Source organism: Ischnura elegans, chromosome 8 (assembly GCF_921293095.1).
Source record: "Ischnura elegans chromosome 8, ioIscEleg1.1, whole genome shotgun sequence".
NCBI lineage: Eukaryota > Metazoa > Arthropoda > Insecta > Odonata > Coenagrionidae > Ischnura > Ischnura elegans.
In genome coordinates, this window is record NC_060253.1 from 84,186,073 (window position 1) to 84,205,691 (window position 19,619).

At 40.1% G+C, this 19,619-nt stretch overlaps 1 protein-coding gene across 3 annotated transcripts in view; it reads left to right on the forward strand.

Annotated features, from left to right (window-relative positions):
* LOC124163423 (adenylate cyclase type 2-like) overlaps positions 1 to 19,619 on the forward strand; it is a 579,364-nt gene that overhangs the window by 345,778 nt on the left and 213,967 nt on the right. For 2 of the 3 annotated variants that reach the window (XM_046540331.1, XM_046540332.1), the window contains exon 5: positions 10,788 to 10,899. In XM_046540331.1, coding sequence (XP_046396287.1) covers positions 10,788 to 10,899 — 112 coding nt within the window. Of the gene's footprint in view, positions 1 to 8,575; positions 8,844 to 10,787; positions 10,900 to 19,619 lie in introns of those variants that run through there. The other variant, XM_046540333.1, reaches the window with a different exon arrangement.

The window sequence follows — 19,619 nt, forward strand, 5'->3', positions numbered from 1 at the left end:
ATTTTATTGTCTCTAATTCCTTGTCAAAAGCTTCCTTAGAGAGAGGGATGTTGACTAGTCTGTTCAAGAGAAAATGAAATGCGGATAGCTTTTGATTAACGCGGTGTCAACATGTCGTACGGACGAAATAAATCAGTGGAAATCAACGAAGTCTCCTTTTCATTTTCGATTAAATATCTTGTCTATTTTTAAGCGCCCTGGGAGGGACACGTGCCAACCTGGCCCCCTTTTTAATCCACCTCTTTCAGTCCGTGGTATGTTTAGGGCGTTTAACCCTTCCGCGAATGTGCCTAGAAAACTTACGCGAACGACTGTATTGGGTATCTCAGGAACCCCATTTATAATTCATAAATTGTATGTTATATTTTAGCCTTTCCTGTAATTCAACACTATGGCTCTTTTTTTAGTGATAAAATATCTTGTTTTTTTAATGAATAAATAATTTGTAGGCTACATTAAGGTTTTTACATTGATTTTGTCCGAAATGGCAGAAATATTTCATATTTTGCCATTGTAACTGTACACTGACTAACATGCTACGAAAAGACAAATACAAAAAATGCCATGGTGTGGGATATTGGCTTTATTGAAGTTATAATATTGTAAAATTTCTTGCATTCATCTTTTATCCCAGCACTCATAGAGGCAATAAGTTTGTCTTTCTTCCCGCCAACAGCTGTGCGGGGTAACTCAGTTGCCCCACCAATAAAAATTAAAGTTTTCAATAACAATTTACATGTAAAAAAACATTCATCGCCTGAAACACGAAAAAGTGGTTGAGCTCAAATACAAAAAATATCAATGGGAAAAATGAATAATAATACAACGTTAACATAAACATTAACTAGCAAATTTAACTAAATTTAGCTATCTTCTTTTCCGGGACCATTCACCTAACATCCTTCTCTCAAACGGTTACCAACATACTTTCTCCGCTTATTATGTACCACCTCCATCCGTACCATCTACCTCTTTCTGGCTTTCTTCTTCCTCTTTATTAGGTTTAAGATTATGGTACATCCTGAGGCCAATTACAAAATACTGCAACGGATATTCTCCAGTTATGAAAAGGGAGGTCAAGAGCAATATATATCAGCAAAGCTAAAAGGGGAAAGCCCTTTAAAAATAATTGAATGATTGAATAGTACTTGGAGACACAATACCTCAATGGAGGCCGTCTCTTGTCTAAAAAAATGAAAGTATGTTCTCCAACCCCCCGAGGACGTTTGCCATCGAAACGTCGAAAGAAGAGGGCCTGACTCGGTGGAAAACCCGCGAAGAATTTATCTCTGAAATAAAGTAGCTTACATTTTATCCTAGAAGTCTTCTCCCTTCGTTTTCGGAAGCCAAACACTAAAACAAGGTTTCCAACATACTCTCTACGCTAATTATATATAAGCCCAATCCTCTATCCTATCCGAATCTGTGATTCATCATCATCATCACTGGTCAAAAATCCTAGGATTGGTTTGACGCAGCTCTCCACTCAGTTCTCCTATCAGCTAATCTTTTCACTCCTACGTATTTCTTCTCTTTCACATCTCTCTTCACTTGTTCCATATATTTTGTTCGAGGTCTTCCTTTTCCATTCTTGCCTTCCACCTGTCCTTCGACGATTGTCTTCATCAGGCCAATCTGTGATTCATCTCTCTTATTTTCCCTAGCTGTCAATCTTTCCCCATAACATGGTGGGCTTTACTGACCTCCAGAGAATAGTATCAACAAGGGTATTCCCTAATTATTTATAGGGCTCACTGCACCGATCGGGGGCATGATATTTCAGAAAAAAAATGGAAAAGACCTTAAAATATGTATGTACTTGTACCCACTATATATACCCCCACAGTTTTGCTAGAACTGAAAGCCATGGCCTTGGTGAATAAAACCAGAAAACGTAAGATCTCAGTGGAGGTCACCACTTCTCTAAAAAAAATAACGCAAATCCTGAGTGATCGTGAGGGCTTATTGATTTTCGTGTTTCTTTGTTGGTGTATCCGATCTCTTCGAGACCTGAGGGAATTTTCTTCCTTCCACTCGGCATCGTATTATTTGCGCAAGAACGTTGGAGACACGAATTCGTTTTTTCAACGGGAATGATTGGCCGTCTTATCGCAGGATGTCCTCGCTACGTATGGTCCCCCATGGGACGACAGCGAAGTCAGCGGGAGAGAAAAGATGTGGTGAAGAGGAGCATGGGAGAATTCCAGAGAAGAAGGGCAAGGAAGTCTTGGCACTAAAAACCTTCCAAAAAGGCATGGATATTTCACACTGTTTTAGATTTTGCGATTGCTTGAGGCTATATTTGAGCAATTTGGGCTTTAATTCTTAATAAATCTTACCGATTAAGGCCTGATATTGTGAAAGTTTGACATATTAAAATAAAGCGTAGATCCACTCTTCCACAGTTATTTTAATGCGTACGACGCGTTTCAGCATTAAGTTATTTCCATAGCATTCAATTGTTTTCGATACAGTGTCCCTGTTGCTTTATAGTTTTTGGCTTATTTAAGTCGGTGGTGACGAATTGTTATAGTGGACCCTTCCATAAAGTGTGTAGCATTTTTTGTTCTGAAGTTTCTTCCTGATTTTTCCGAACTAAAAATTCCTTATTCATACGCACACGGTAGTTAAAATTATGCAATATAAAATAAAAAAATAAGATTGCTACAACTCTTGGAATATCTCTTAACCATGATGAGAATCTGCAAACTGTTCATGATTTTTTAAAATGAAAAATTAGAAAACATGGGCAAACTCCTCAGTCTTAATAAGCATGCTGATCAAGTTGAAAGTTTTTATGGGTCATACGGACCACCAACTGAGGAAACTTCAAGTTTTCGATTCAACTACCCAAACAGGTAAAGTACCGTATGATATAATGCACGTGAGGGATAGGCAGTTATGGAAATGTGCTAGATATGATGAGTTAGGAAAGGAATCTACATCTACATATTACGCTGCAAGCCACCTCAATACGCGTGCGGCGGGTAGTGTTAGGACATCACCCGTAAAATAAAGAAGTGCGCGTACGAAGTTCCTCCAAGCATACATTAAAAGTCTATTAAATCCTTCATTGTCGTCCTTCAGAGCTGTGTGGTACGTTCACAGTCACTTCCCTCACCTCGACGGTTGCTTTATGGCGATAATTTCATCCTCTCTCCCTATTCCCCACCCCCTTCCCTCACCCCTTTTTACTTAATCCCCCGACCCTCCTTTGGGAATATGATACATACGTGGCGCTAGTGATGGACACTGTGCGAGAGAGTCAGTCCAAATGTGCGACTCATGCCTCATTCACATTACGATTGTTCCAGCGATTGTCGGAACTATCGTGCATTTGCTGACATCTAAAGTGAACGGGAAATTGACGGTTAGCAAAGCTGTTGAGGTATGCAGGGACAAGATATTACTGTGTTCAACGTGTATTTAGCGAATAATTTTTCTTTCGCCCATATTCTTCCTTCCTAGGACAAATCCATGAAAAAATATAGCTTCACGATATTTTCGTCTTTCTCTTGGTTTCCCAGCGCCTAACCATCGTAAAGTGGCAACGTTCAGAACTACGTCAACTATTGTCAGGACATGCATTCACACGGCTAGTTCGGCCAACTATCGTTGGGACGATCGCTCGGACAATCGTAATGTGAACGAGGCATCAGCTGATTGATCTATGAGGCCAGAGAGTCTTACTTGGTGAGCCGCGACTCACTTCCCTCCGCAGACCGCACACTGTGCGTGTTGGAGTCGTGAGCGGTAGAAGTGGGCTCCATGCTCATACGACTCCCTTCGCGCACAATGCGCGCGTTGGAGTCGCGTGCGGTGGGAGTCGGAATCCATGCGCACACGACTCCTTCCACAAACATTTTCCTTCTGAGGCTCATCGCACCTACGTTTGGAGGGTCAAAGAGAGCATAGGGCACTTTTGGCGGGTAGCCCACTGCTCACCTTTTCACGCCGCGGCGTGAAAGATTTTCCTGATTCGTTTTCTGGGTATTACACTAAGGAATCTCATATGACCTTTATTGTAATTCTCTCTCCTGCATGTTGCATGCATCGTGAAAGAAAAATGGTGGATGATGCTCATGTAAAAGTTTTCGGCAACGGCAAATTTGTGAATATAATACAAGACAAAAATGAAAATTTGTATTTAACACAAAAAACTAAGATTAATGGAGGAAATTAATTATGAATTGTTAACATTATCATGAAGTTTCGGAGAGAATATTCTGTTACTACAGAATTTGCTGAATTGTCGTCATCTCTAAGCACAGGAGACGGAATACATTTTCCGTTTTCCATGAAAGATATAACGAGTCGGCAGAAATGGTTCCTCAGTTATATCATCTGTTAAACAATGTGACTATACAATACGTGATTGATTTGTAATCAATTTTTCAAATTGTGATCCAGGAAATGTTGCATTTTAAATGTTCGTTCAGAAATCCCCCCCTCACCACCTTCCCCTTTTCCCCTTTCATCCACTCCCCTCTTCCCCCTCCCCTCAACCCAGAAGCGCTTTGCCGAGTCGCACTCTGCGAGCGGCTCTCTGGAGTGTGCTGTGAGCGGTGAGAGAGATCCACAAAATGAGTCGTTTATGCCATCACTACGTGGTGCACATCCCAATAACTTTGAGTCTGTACCCTAGAAAATGGCGAGTAAGTGCTGAAACCGGTCGCGGAAAATTAATCTCTGCGGAATATTACTAAGGGTTAGTTTTCTGATGCATGACAAAAACCGACTACTCCTCTCTACTAAAACTAATCATAAAATGATATGGCCTTCCACTTTTACCGGCGGTGGTTGAAAGTTTAGGTTAGCTTCAGCATAAGATCTAAATTCAAGCTAACCAGAACGTTTAGCCACCAATAAGTAACGTGGAAGACCATATCATCATATAGTTGCGCCAAGCAGATATTATATAACCGGCTTTAAGTGTTTTCAATTCTTCCACGGTATGTTATTCCTTGAAGTAGAGCCGTCAACAGTTGAAATAGCATTCGCATTACCGTAATGGAGCAGTTTTACTGCTTCTTTACGGTTGCCGCAGTATTTTACTGCTTCCAAAGCAAAACCGAAGTTGTTTTTAAGGCCGTTAAACGCGGGGCGCGGAATTGTGCAGGTTAGAACTGCATTATTTTCTAAAATGGCGTGGAATAGCGCTAATGCATGAACGAAATTAGAACGGGGGCTACTTTGCCATCTCTCGTCCACGCATTCTCACATGTGATCTTGCAATTCACCGCTTTACACGACGCAATATTGAATGCGCCTTCGCACACACGTCACATTGTGCCAGTACACGCCCCGTGTAAAACGGCCTTTACAATTGGTGGCCACCAACCTCATCCTCTTGGATGCGCTACATGCGCACGGGATAAGCGTCGAGCACTGCAACTATGGCGGGTGTAAAATATTTATGCGCACTTAAAGATAAGAGACATAGTCTATTCGCTCGACCGGAGCTAGTTGATTGGATCGCGCTTGTGTATGCCTGCTATGGATGAACTTCAGTCTCCTGAACTCGGGCATGGATAACCGGAAGTCCGGATAACGAGGACACCCTCGCAGAGCGGTAAATATCCGCGCGTCAAACGTTATTGCATCGACCGGGGCACGACGAGACGCCGACCGTAGTATTTTCTCAAAGTTTCAAGGCCGTTTTACACGGTACACGGAATTGCGCAATCTGACGCACGTGCGAAGGCGAAATCACAAATGCGTCGTGTAAAGCGGTGAATTGCTAGAACACATGCGACAATGCGTGGATGCGAGACAGCAAAATAGCCCCTGTTCTAATTTTGTTCATGCATTCGCGCAATTTCACGCCATTTTAGAAATTAATGCAGCTCTAACCTTCGCAATTCCGTGACCCGTGTAAAACGGCCTTTACGAACAGTTGAAGTTGCAGCTGCAATTTTCTCCATTTTAACCCTTTAAAGACCGAACTAACTTAAAAACTGATTTTTATTATTTTTTTGCAAATAATTTTTACTTTACGACTAATTATGAAAGACTAATTACGAGATATTATGAAAGGAAACACGAACAAAAATTTTTAAACGCGTTTTCAAGCATGTTCCCAAATGGGAACACGATCATAATTTTTCTATTGCTTGAAAAATAAAAGTAACATTGACAAAAAACTAAGTTTAACGACATAAAGTGTACTGATCTTTTGAATAAATGAGCATTTGTCACTGGAAAATGAGTGTAGGGGAAAATATGGAATTAACTGCATACTCACTACAGGGGTGATGAAATTAACCAATTTTGAAAAGGCATAATTAATGACTGATTTATGCATGAGTCATGCGATTTACTTTACAAAATATTTTTATGATTTATATACATAACAAAAGCTATAAAAGTAATCATAGATACGAAATATAATTTTCATGATTTTTTATAAATCTTTTCCCAAATGGGAACATTGGACTGTAAATTGTTAATGCTATAAATTAATGTTTGAGAAAGTATAATAATTATGTATAAACAGTCTTACTTTCTCTTATTTATACTCCTAAGCCGATAAACCAGGTATTTCACTTACTCGGAAATCATACAGTCCAAATCATTCCGGGTTAGCGGGACTCTACTGCACAATGAGAAATGGACACTCTTATGACCAGTGGTGCAGCGAGGGGGATTTAGGGGGATAAGCCCCCCCAGAGCTCAGAGAAATTATAAGTTTAATCCATTTTACTTGATTGGATTGATATTACTGATAGAATAATGTCGGGATTAATGAAATATTCCTCAGAAAGCCGTAAAAGTCACCATTTTGAACCATTTATCTTAAAATTCCCCAATTTATTAATCTCGCACATTTTAAGATTGTGTGACAGATGGGGTAACTTGGAGGATAAGAACAAATAAGGAAATAGAAAATATTATCCGAGGCGAAGGCATAGCGAGGTTTGTGAAGACCCAACGGCTAGCTTGGCTAGGTCATGCAAAAAGAATGAGTGAAGAAAGGATGCCTAAGAAGATTCTACATGGAAATATGGATGGAAAGAGAAAAAGAGGAAGACCGAGGAAAAGATGGATGCAGGATGTGGAAGAAGACATAAAGGCTATGAGGATTGTCAGATGGTGGGAGAAAGTGCAGAACAGGAGAGAATGGACAGGCGTCTTGGGGGAGGCCAAAGCCCATACCGGGCAGTAGTGCCGAGGAAGTAAGTAAGTAATTAATCTCGCACCCAGTGGCGTAACTAGGAATATGCTTTGGAAGGGAGGATGAGAGGGGATGGGGAAGGGAGAGCTCCACCCCCACCCCCGTTTGGGAAAATTTTGGAAAAATGACATGCCTTCAAATACAGTTTACTTAATTTTGGCACTTACAATTTGGGTTTCATTAAAATGTTAAGCTAAAATTTACTGTATGTCAAAACTAGGCAATAGTTTTAAATATTATTTTTATTTCTCTGAGGCTTCGGGGGGGGGGGGGATCTATCCCCCTCATGCCTCCCCGTAGTTACGACACTGCTCGCACCATACCCCCCGGTGTTAGTTGCACCTAAACCCCCCCTACCCCCAGCCTTAGTTCCTAGCTGCGCCCCTGACCCGCGCAACCTCGTAAATAACGCCCAGTCCGTTTTCAACTGTGCTGAATATACATACGCACCAAATATTTAGAATAATCAGGACTGGGCACTCATAGCTTCATCTGTCGTCGCTATTGTCGCTGAAGAGATATTATTCGCCTAAATGGCAGCACTGTAGATAACCCGAAACTTGTAGGGAGTTTTATGGTGATTGTACGGGAGTGATCATTTTTCAGCATACTTTCGAATATAGCAGCTACTTTACAACGATCAATTTTCTTTAGAGTACAAGTGCGTTGTATAAGGAAACTTTTCTCAATGAATTTTTTTGATTCTTTCGAAAGAACGAATTCCTGGCGGTAGAATTGACTTCGCTGACATTTCCATATCTATCCCATAAGATTTTCAGCCTCAAACCTTTTGACAACCACAGCGGGAATTTCATTGGAAACAATTATTCCTGTTGAAATAGGGCATTTTAATTTAGTGTATTAGATAGGGCCTTATCAGTTCCTTCCGCCTCGATTAGTAAAACAACTATGACGTGCAATTATTTCCAGTCCAGCGTTCATTTTCATAACATCATACATGCTATGAAACGCAGGTACCTGATCACCACTCATAAGGTCATAAAGTCAGTATTTAAAAGACATAAATTCATATTTAGAACCTTTTCCGTTACGTCTTAACCAGGTAAATTTATAGGAGCTAGCTTTAGTGCTGCCATCTACGTTTTAACCCATCGCCGCGCGACAGCGCTTAGCGTTACGAGGGATGAGGAGTTGCATTGGGCTGCTACGCGCCCGTGCGTCCTGTTTTACTGTGGAAGAGCAGCATGAAGCAGCCTGCCTCTCCCCCACTCAAACGCCTTCCTCCACCTCCGATGTGCTAGGCTCGCGAGCCAGCCCTCGTGGTACGATTGGTAAACAAAACTGATGAAGCGCGAGTCCGCGGGTACCGTCGGCTAACCCGAGACCTCAACGCCCGCAGCACAGACTGTCCTGGCTGTTTTCGGTTTGAAGATCGCCATGTGCTGCGGAGATTTTAATTTTACGGTCGCCATCAGAGGAAGGCTTACGGCGTCTCCTAACCACCACGAGGAGAATCGGACAAATGAAGTGCGATATGCGCAATCGACTGCGATCACCTTTATAAATCGGATATACCCACTCTGAGGTGGTACTTATTTTGGAAATTGTGAGTCCAGAGGAGCGCCAGATGTTTTCCTTAGACAGAACGACAGAAATCGCAGCGTAAATTTGAAGGCGATAGAAGCTTTGCTTGAAGAATACATCCTCGGTGAGTTTTATATTCCTTACTCGTTTTCACTCTATAGGGGGACTCTACACCTCCGCGACCCCCAGGTCACTTTAGTTCTTACAATTTTTGTCTGCAGTTTGATCCTTAAGGATTGATTGTTTTAAGTATGTGATATCTAACCTACTTACATAGAATCCTAGGAATACCAAACAGTTCTTGCCAACCAGGCTTTCCGACTGTTAGAATGTGTGGACTAACGGCTGTCACAATATCTTTGGTGTCATTAACAAGCTTCTCCGCGGTGTTAAAATTCCTCATTAACATCGATTTTTTTTTACCGAAAGTGCCCCTATAAATTAGAGGCTTAGACGCGGTTGGCAACATTGTAATTGATAGAATTATAGTGTTTATTATTTATTAATATCATGGCAGTGAGACGAGTCACTGAATACCGATCGGTGACTAACCCACGGACCCCGGATGATTGGGGGGAGGTCGCCCCCCGTCCACCCCTAAATCCCCTCAAAGCATGTTTCTAGCTACGCCTCTGAGTAGAAATCTTCTTTTCCGCTCCATTTCACCGAAGCAGTACCAGCCTTAACAATATATCCGACCGCGCCCTACTGTGGAAGTAAGCAATGACGCTGGTGAAATTAGACGGAAATGTCTAACAAAAGCCCATTTCCAATGGGAGAAATTGTGGCGTAACACAGCGTATTACTCACATCCTCTAGTGTTCTTTTCCTTGTCATCTTCTACTCCACCCCGTATGCCAAGTTTGGACATTAAAAGCACTGACTGAGGGACAAGGATAGCACGGCATGCAGCGAGAGGAACATTTTTCTCATTCATACTTCAAGGTGTTATCCATTTTACTTCGTGCCGACGTTAAGGAAGTGTATTTAAGTTTTTCTCTGTTTTTGTGATTCTTGTTTTGTTGCAAAAGCGGAGATGTACTTACTTTAACATCGTGCCATGTACAACTCCATTTTTATTTCATGCATTTCACTTTATTCATTTAATTTCGTTCGTTATTTCAGTTTTTGATTGTATTAATTTGCATTTTAATGTATTTTTGCTTGGTTGATGTTTTAGATTATTTATTGTTTGTTTAAAGTTGCTATGTGTTGTTGATAAGAAGAAGGGAATTGTCAAAAAGAAAATTTAATGGAGAAGTCGTGTAATAAAAATTGGATATTCCAAATTGATATTTATAGGAAGTTTGTATTATTTGAAGCATATCGACGTCACATCTTAATTTTCATGTTTGAATGTATTTTCTTTCCATCGACTTTTACGATTGTTAGTGTTTCAATTGTTTCACTACGCCCTTCAGCCTCATGTTCAGACAGTAGTGATCCCCTTGTGATTCAGTAGTAATTTTTATTCCTGTGCTCTTCTTGCCGGAACTTCGTGATTTTGGTCACAAAGTTTAACCTTAATAGAGAAAGATTCAAAAATGAACTTTTTTATATTCCCCCTCGTTCAACTGTTGAGAGATCCTACACATGTATTTATACCGCCCTGTATGTCTATCGATTCGTTCTGTTACCACTTGGTAATGTCCTGAAAAGGTTGAAACCGGAAGAGTTTTAAATAAATACTGTGTGGAATATAACAAAGTTTATATTTGAAACTATCAATCATGTCACCATTCCACCAAGTGAACTCGCGAACTCATTTGATTTTATTAATACAAAAACTCAAAATTAAGAAGCACATGGAAACGATTGGGTTTCTGTGTTTGTGAAATGAGTTTGATCATAAACGCAGCTCCTCCCAGCTTTCTAATTGGTAGAAAGGAGCGATTTGTTTTTCATTATTTTACCTAACTGATATTTATGCCATTTTCTTTGAACTTATTGTCATTGAAAACCCGAATTTTGATCTAATATTCCTCATATGTTTTCAAGGTAATTTTGTGCTACGTGTTTCTGGCTATTGGCATCAATTAACAGCAACCTGTTTCTTGTATTGTTCTAGCATCCTGTACGCTGACATCGTCAACTTCACGCCTTTATCGGAACAGCTGAGCGCCTCGGACCTCGTCAAGACCCTCAACGAGCTGTTTGGACGATTCGATCAGATCGCACAGGTAACGAACGAAATCCCTATTTTATCAACAGACAGTGTTGATGCCTTGACGAAAGTACTCTCTTTATAAAATATAGATAATCTCTTTACTGGAAATCAATCAATAGTTATGAAATGCATAAACCACAAATGAAGATTGGTTTGTTTACTGCATTGTTTTTTGGTTGATGGGCTCGTTCACTATTTTTTTCTCATTGTCGGTGGCGATAGTGTTTGAAAACTTTTTCAAAAACGCGCGCGACCTCGTTTTTCTCCGAAAATCTTTGATCTCAAGCTGGTGGTTTTGCAGTGGTATGATTTTTATAGAATAAAAACACAACATTCATTTGGTCAGATTCTTTGGCTGCTTTCTCCATGATTTTTGATGGATTTGGTTCATATCTGCATGGTTTTAAGTCACAAAATGGCGTAAACATTTTTCTCTTGGAATATAGAATAAAGTAGACATTATCTTTCATTTACGAAATATGTAACTCGGGAAATTTACATCTCAGTAAGGTGTAGAGTTTTCTTAAGAATACTACGATTACATCTTGGAAAAAAGTTTGCGACCAAGGAAATGAGAGCGATTTTTCGATCACGCGATTTCAAGTCTGCCTCTGGAGCTATTTGCGGGGATACATAGACCGGCTTACCCCTTTCGCCAATAAGTCCGTGACGTCACCAACTCTTGCCTAGCGGCTCATCGGTTCCCCGCTACCTCTCGGCCTCGCGGATCCATCTCTCATGCCTTTTTATCATTAAAAATCTAATTAGTGATTGATAGTGATGACAAGGATCGGGTCTCCCTGAACGAATTAGAACTAAAACTTTAATGACGTCACTAACTCATGAAAATTGAGTGGCAACTTTTGAAATTTTTCTGTTTGAAGTCATTGCGAAATGGATCAATGCATTTCCGCGCGTCATAAATGATGTCAATGAATTTTGTGAAAAATTTAAAAGATATTTCATTGGTGCTGAGCACAAAGTGAACGAGTAAGAATTACTAGGTAGTAATGCACTTTATAAAAATATCTTTGAGCATCCAAATATTAAATCAGAAATTAAATTTAGTATTAATTAAATGGTTGCTTAAAATTTTTATTTGTTCGCAGGATATAAAATTCAATTGTCATGGTTTTTTGGGTACTTTGCGTGCAATGTGTGAATGCAGGGTATACTTGAAATCTTGGAGGCATGCGGGTAACCGCCAATACTTGATCTATGCGTTATGCATAAATACGAGTATAATTAAAAATTCAGGATTGCCTTGTTGATTATATTACGTAAGCAATGTCATTATCCTGGGGAGATTGTGTTTTTGCAAGAATATGGGACCATTGGCTGGTAGCAAATTCAAAAATGAACTATGTTGTACTCCACGTAGTATTTAATAAAAAAAACTCATTCGGTTTTGACCTTTTCATATCATTAAGGTTGAGGTTTTTTTAAATAAATATTACTTGTATGGAATAAAACAAATTTCATTTTTGAATCTACCATGTCACCATGCCACAAAGTGAACTTGCAAACAGTTGATTTCAATGCATTGTGGATTAATTCCCATGATTCGTTCGAATTCCTTATGAAATGGGTGCTGTGGTGGTACCAATGCTTTGCAATTCTTTTCTTCTGAGGCGAATGATTGGAAAGCCGCACTTGAATCCGACGCTGGCGCAACCCCTCTTTCGACTGTCCGTTGCTTTCGTTCGGATTGCACACGCGGCGAGTAATCTTCTGAGAGCGGGAACCGAAGACAGGTGACTAGAAGGTCCCGCGCCATTTCGGTCCGTGACGGCAAAAGTAATCAAGGGGAAAACTTTTTAAACCTTTCTCATTGTTGGGTCCCGACCGTTCGAGTGAAAATTTGATCGGGGAGCTCGGGGTTGCTAGGCAGGCAGCTAGGCACCCTGGTGGGTGGCACATCCAGACTTCGGTTGTGGAGAGCCACAACGTTAGAAATAAAAAAAAGAGTCGATCTTTTTTATCCTTCGTCCCGTACCCACCTGGATGCTTCGAGGAAAGGAAAAAAAATTCACTTTCTGAGACGGGACAAAGTTTTCCCACGATTCTTTCAGTAACTTCTCTTCTCTTTCTCTTGCGAAATAAAATAGTTTGAAAACTCGCGTAAAGAAGTCCGAACCTTTTCGCCTGTTTTGGTTGGAAATTCAGTGTTGGTAGTACGCCTTGTGATCAAAGCTACGACATGTCTACTTGAGTTGAAACCTTTTATTTTTTTCTCTTTTCGCAGTTGAAAAGGGAGGGTGGAATTGTTTTCAAGAGAATTTTTTCTTAACCCTATAGCTCTCACGGCAATTTTCATTTTTCTCCCAGAAAGCTCAAGCCCGATCCCAGAACTTGGTTTGTTAAACATTTATATAATATCCAGTATCAAAGTGAAACTAACTCAAAATTTTATTAAAAACATTTTTACGTGTTATTACAAGTTAAATATATATATTTTTTTGAATTTGTCGTCACAAGCAGTTTTTTTAATTAATGGATTTCAGTATGCACACCCTTAGTTGTTCGATTAGAGAATAACCCGGCGTCGACATTAGCCTACTCCGAACGCAAGGCGGACCACGGCTCAACGTCCCACCTGACGGACTGAGTGCTGCACTTGAAGTGCCCTCTTCAAGACACTCTAAGTAGGATCCGGCAGCCTCTAAAAATCTCTTCAAACCTATCCCTACTACCTTCCTATGAGTTACTGAAACCGCACCATTCTTTCATGACAACACTGATACATTTATACCGAGAGTTCTGGAGCAAAATGTAATGTTGTCTTTGATCGGTTTACTTTCATAGTGAGAGGGATATTCCGCAGGAAAGCTTTACATGAAACCACAGAGTATATGATAAAATAAAGTGATAACCCTTTTCCCTTTTTCACATTCGCTATAGGCAAACAAGGAATTTCGCTGAATTGTCAAAGTTAAATTTTTCTTCGTGATGATGCTGTTGTTGGCAAAAGAAGATCGGAGATTCGGGAGAATAATATTCCTATCATTAGAACGAATTTTCAGCTTCGGAAAAGTAGAAGGGCCATAAGTTTTATGCTGGCAGGAATATATATGTCAAGTTTTGCTTGCATTTGAAATTGAAAATTTTCTTTACTATTCTGTGACTATGAGTCCCCTGGTATATAAAACGATAATCACAAAAAATAATAATTTACCAAAAAATAATTATAATTTCGTCGTGAAAATATTAGAAATCATTAAATTGCATTAAACTATGTGTGACCTACTTATTACAAAATACTAAGCAATTTTTCATTGATAGTCATTCATCTTACCTTTGGACACAGAAATTGTAGATTAAGCCCTCACGTTCACGAGTTAAAAATAGTATGATTTGCCGGAGGAGATTGCGAATGAATGCTCAAATAATAAGCTATGGAGTTTAGGGACAAAGAATAACTCAGGGACTGGATTAGATCTTTTCCTGTATCTGTATGAAATTAAATTCTCATACAAATAGGTGGGGTTTTAGGATTTGAGGACCTTGAACGCTGCATAAAGCCTTTAGCAGTTTCAGGCGTTTGTCCGAATTTAAGCCGTTGTATTTTATCATGATTAGGCGCGACGTGTTCATTTTAGTGGATGATGAAAACAAAACGCAGACAAGAGTTTTGAAGACTGTGAAACTTAATGCGCAGTTATTTGTTAACATCTTGTAAATGATAGATGCAAAATGCCTTATTAGACTTGCATTACCTCAAATTATTTTGTCTCATGAATACAATAGTTACTTCGCAACACGAGTTCCTTCGTTAGAGAGAAAGTGGGCTCACTTCTGGGGAATGCCGCTAAAAGGAGAGGATTGGAAAGTTTGAGCTTTAAGGAGAAGGAAGACAGGGGACGAGTGAGTTCGTGAGCGAATTATTCAAGCACGGTTGGATGTGTAGAGCCGGAGAGATGGAGCCACTTAAGCAGGAGAGGGTGTGGAGCGAGAAGTTTTGGTCTCCATGGCAACGGCCTTCGTCCGGATGATCCTCGCGGTTGAAATCCGCCGCAGCAACAGTTTCCTCGGCGACGAACCGCGTTTTCTTCTTCTTCTTCCCTTCCACTCGGAAATTGTGGGCGCGTGTGAATTAGTGTGTATAAAGAAGAAGTTTTTAGGACCACTGTGAGACGCGAGGTGGATTTTAAAGATATAAGAGTTTAAAGGGATTAGCAGATGCTAGATTCGGACTCCGTATGCATGCATAATCGCGATAAGATTGTGGATTAGCCTACCTCATGAGACGATGCAAATTTATTGAGACGAATGCTTTCCTTGAGATTTCCCAAATTGTAAAATTTTGTTTTCAACTAAGCCTCCATGAGAGACTTATTCACCGTCTATGATTTTAATTTTATTAAGTACCAAACTCTCAACTCTTTTACAATTGCATTAGCTTCTAACTTTTCTATGGTAAATTCAGGTTCTAACCGCTGTTTTCGACCTCAGAAAAAATCACAAAGTATTCAATTTTAATTTACCATAATATGTGTGCTGATTATTTTACAGCTGTATTCTGCGTTTCTAAAAAAGTATGTATTGTTAGAAATGAAATGGTAATATGACTTCGAAAAACTTGTCAATTTCCATTCTTGAACAATTCTATGAGGTAATTAAAAAAATATATCTTCTGTCGGAACTCGTAGCTCTTCGGTCGGTCGGAAGTTGGTAGCAGAACTGTAATGTGTAAATTTATGTAACATACCTCATTTCCTGGATTATAGTTGCGTCTGTTGGAATGCACAAATAATAATTCATTGCATTTAATCTAACCTCCATTTAGATGAACACCGCTGCATAGATCTAAATTGTTCAATGTCGCACGTCATTTTTTCTTTCTTGAAGTAGGCTAGTTATTTGAATCTATCACATTCTAAACACATGGACTGCTAAACTTTATTATTTTTCATGGCATTGATCTCTATCAAAAAGTGGGATATGTGCTTTATTGTCTCCATCGAGGCTGACTGATGCGGGAGTTAGCGACAGAGTAATTGAGTTGGGAACTGAAGCGAGGGTGGCCTGCGGACATAGCGCGTCCCCAGGGTGCATCAGATCAGAAAGTGGTCACTCAAATAGGGTGGAGTGCGGACGAGAAATTCGATTGGGAGGGTTCCTGGATTACTAGGCAAACATGCACCTGGAATCATGTTTGGAGACGGTCTAAACTCGGCGGAGTGTATGAAGCGGTAAACGGAAGGCTGATGGAGAGGTGGACTGTCCAAGGCGGACGGGCGATTTAGATTTCTCTGACTTGGACAGACTGGATTTGTCTTTATACAGGTACACGCCCCGGCCCTATGAGGGCCCAGGGCCAGGGGTGCCGACTCACAAAAAATATTGGGGGGGCCCACCCCGGGGATCTTGCCCCGGGAAATTTTTTAAGTAGTGAGTTTTAAGTTTTTTAATGCATTTTAGAAGATAAATATGATCAACATTAGAACCCTGATAACTTGAATCTCAATATCTGGACACTCCGGGGAAAATCGACAAGCCTGAGACATTTTTCCTCACACCCATAACGAATTTTTGAGGGGGCTCAGGCCCCCTCAGACCCCATGGAGTCGGCGTCACTGCCCAGGGCCGTACCTGTCATCATTTTTAAAAAATTTTATTTTATTTTGTCCCCAATCCAGTCGAATACAGCTCATATTGCCCATTTCTTATCGGGGTATTCAACAAATTTAACATTTTCACGTACAACAACCATGCCCTGGATAAGGGAAACCTACCCAGGCGGGACTCAAACCCGCGACCTCATCTCTAAGCACAGGAGACGTAATACATTTTCCATCTTCGATGAAAGATATAGCGTATCGATAGAAATGGTTCCTAAGTTATCTCACCTGTTAAGCATTGTGACTATGCAATACGTGATTGAATTGAAATCAATTTTTCAAATTGTGATCTAGGAACCGTAGCATTTTAAATGTTAGTTCAGAAATCCCCCCTCACCACTTTCCCCTCTTCTCCTTTCTTCCGCTCCCCTCAACCCAGAAAAACTTGGCTGAGTCGCCAGTGGCGGATACAGATGGGGGGCGTACGCGCCCCCCCCCCCTTGCGGGTCCACTCGTATTGCCGAACGTTGCAAAGCCACTATTGTAACTTTTTTATATCATAAGATGGCATTGTATTTTACATGTGTATAATCACTTTAGTCAAAATTTTCTTATAGTCTGCCTGTGATTTGATTTTTTTTTTCATTGCGATTAAAGTAAAGACAACTCAAGATATATTTTTAGCGCCCCTTCATTGAGTTTTTTTCTGTATCCGCTACTGTGAGTCGCACTGTGCAAGCGGTTCTCTGGAGTGTGCTGTGAGTGGTGAGGCAGCTCAACAAAAAGAGTCGTTTATGCCATCACTAGACGGAACCCGATACGTGGGCTGTCTTAGTATTTCTTACCCGCGCGGAAACCCGAGAACATATTATTCATTCTATTCGCCGGATAAGAGTTAAATCATGCAATCTAAAGGTTGGTTGCTTTGACGCAGCTCTCCATTCTTCCTTTATATCTATTATAGTCTTTTGTAAGTGATGGGATGTAGGTTACAAGGCGTAAAATATTTAAGAGAAAGGAGCGTAAGAGTACGCAGTGAATTTTCTAGAAGTTGGCAGTACTGGAGATGCTTCGCGCTAAGATTGTAGAGTGCGTTCTTAGCAACAGACTAGCACGTCGCATTGCCGTTGTTTCCCTGCGTTTTGTCCGGATATTATCTGGTAAAATAGACTTTTGCCACTTTCCAGTTTAATAAATTGACTCCATAAATTAAGAAATTAAGTGCAGTTACGCGTGTTGGATAAATTTCGCCTGATATCATAGTAGAGTAAAATTTATTAGCCACCTAGCTTTAGAGTTGTGTGTGCATATTCGTAGTATCTAGCGGTAATTTCGTAAAGCATGTCCCGTGAGGCCAAGAGTACGCAGCCCTGGGTACTTTTACCCGCAGTGCGTGCTTTTACCATAACATCACTCATATTCTTTTATGCTAATGGATATTCAATTGTTAATTTCATAATTTATTCAAGAAATGTTTACTATTTCATTGTTAAAGTAAAATTAACAGAAAGCGGAAAAATGCTCGAAGGAAAATAAAGACAAAAGGAGGAATAAGAAATAGCAGAGGCTGAAAAGATTGCAGAAAAATCAAAAAAAGCTGAAAGAAAATGAAAAAGACATAAATAGAAAAAATAAAAAGTGAACGCAAAAGCAAAACTGACATTCGGCACTAAAAATCCTAAGCTATGTACGTGCTCTGATAAGACATCTAGCATACCACTTGAAAAATATGAGGAAGGAGTAGAAACTATATGCCCAGGATGTGGACAAGCCATTCATGACAACTGGATTCAGTGTCGACTTTGTAATAAATGGTGTCATGAAGCCAGGTCATCAATGAAGGCAACGGAGTAATATTTCAGTTTTATTAGAAATCATTGTTAAGTGATTTCTGGTACGTACTCTTAGACGCCGTGTAGTCTAAAGCCTGAATCACACGATCATTTTTTTCGTCGCGAAAAGTGATCACTATCGCGATCACTGGAGTGATCAGTGATTTTTATTCGTAATTTTCGAGTGATCACTCCAGCGATCACTCGAGTGATCACTCGCAAATGATCGTCGCCGGCCATTGTTTTTCGCGATAGCGATGAGGATTCCCATCGCTATTTCTCATCACTCGTCCGGTCGCTTTTTCCGTCGCTAAAACCGTCCCTGAAACCCCATATCAGCCAATCGGAACGCATGCCCGTATGGAGCCATTGCAGCGCAACGGTTGACAATCGTGGGAACGACATAGATAAACAAACACGCTGTATAATTTCGCTATGCGGGTCCCATAACAACGAGCTGTGATATTTAAAGTGTTGCGAAAGCCGACGGCGGGAGGGACCGTGTGATTCAGAAAAATGATCACTAGAGCGATCGCTTTTCGCGACGGGAAAGTGATCGCAACAGTGATCACTTTTCGCGGCTAAAAAAATGATCGTGTGATTCAGGCTTAAGAGTACGCAAATGTACTAGTCTGTAAAAAAAAGCAAGATACTCGAGTTTGAGGAGCTCTAGCGTCTAAACGAAGCAATCGATTTCAATGCAATAAAAAGCATACGAAAGAAAATTTAGTTCTACATTATATCATGTACTTTAAAAATTCTTCGGTTGAATAGTATTTCCTGTACCTAATTTTTTCTTAAAAAAGTACCCGTTTTTTGCGCGTAAAATCAAGGTGCCCAACTTTGAGCGCTTGGCATTCCCGTAGTTTTCGTTTTTATAACTTGCAATTTTGAATTAAAGAAGCCACATCTATTATTAGCAGTTTGCCGAAAACAAATTGTTTATACCACTAAAATTAACGGAGTTGTTGTAAACAACGCAAACCTCTGCTAACTTCGAAACCAGTGAGTTAATTGAAAATTGATTGGTACTGTTGTCTTTCGTAGAATGTTAGTAATGTATATGCGTAGATCATACACGTTAAATGTCAGCAGTATATTCAATATCTTTTTATATTTATGTTTTTAGCTCTTGTTTATTTTTTTAAATATTTATTTATGTTTTTAGCTCTTGTTTGTTATGTATTTATGTTTTTAGCTCCTGACGGGGATGGTCTAAACAATGCAACAGCAAAGAGAAAGTCTCTCGAAGTCGTGCGCAGTTGCCACATAGCGCATCGTGACTCACAGTACCCTAGCAGTTGGTCAGCAGCATGAATCATTCGCTGGTTGCTTTAAAA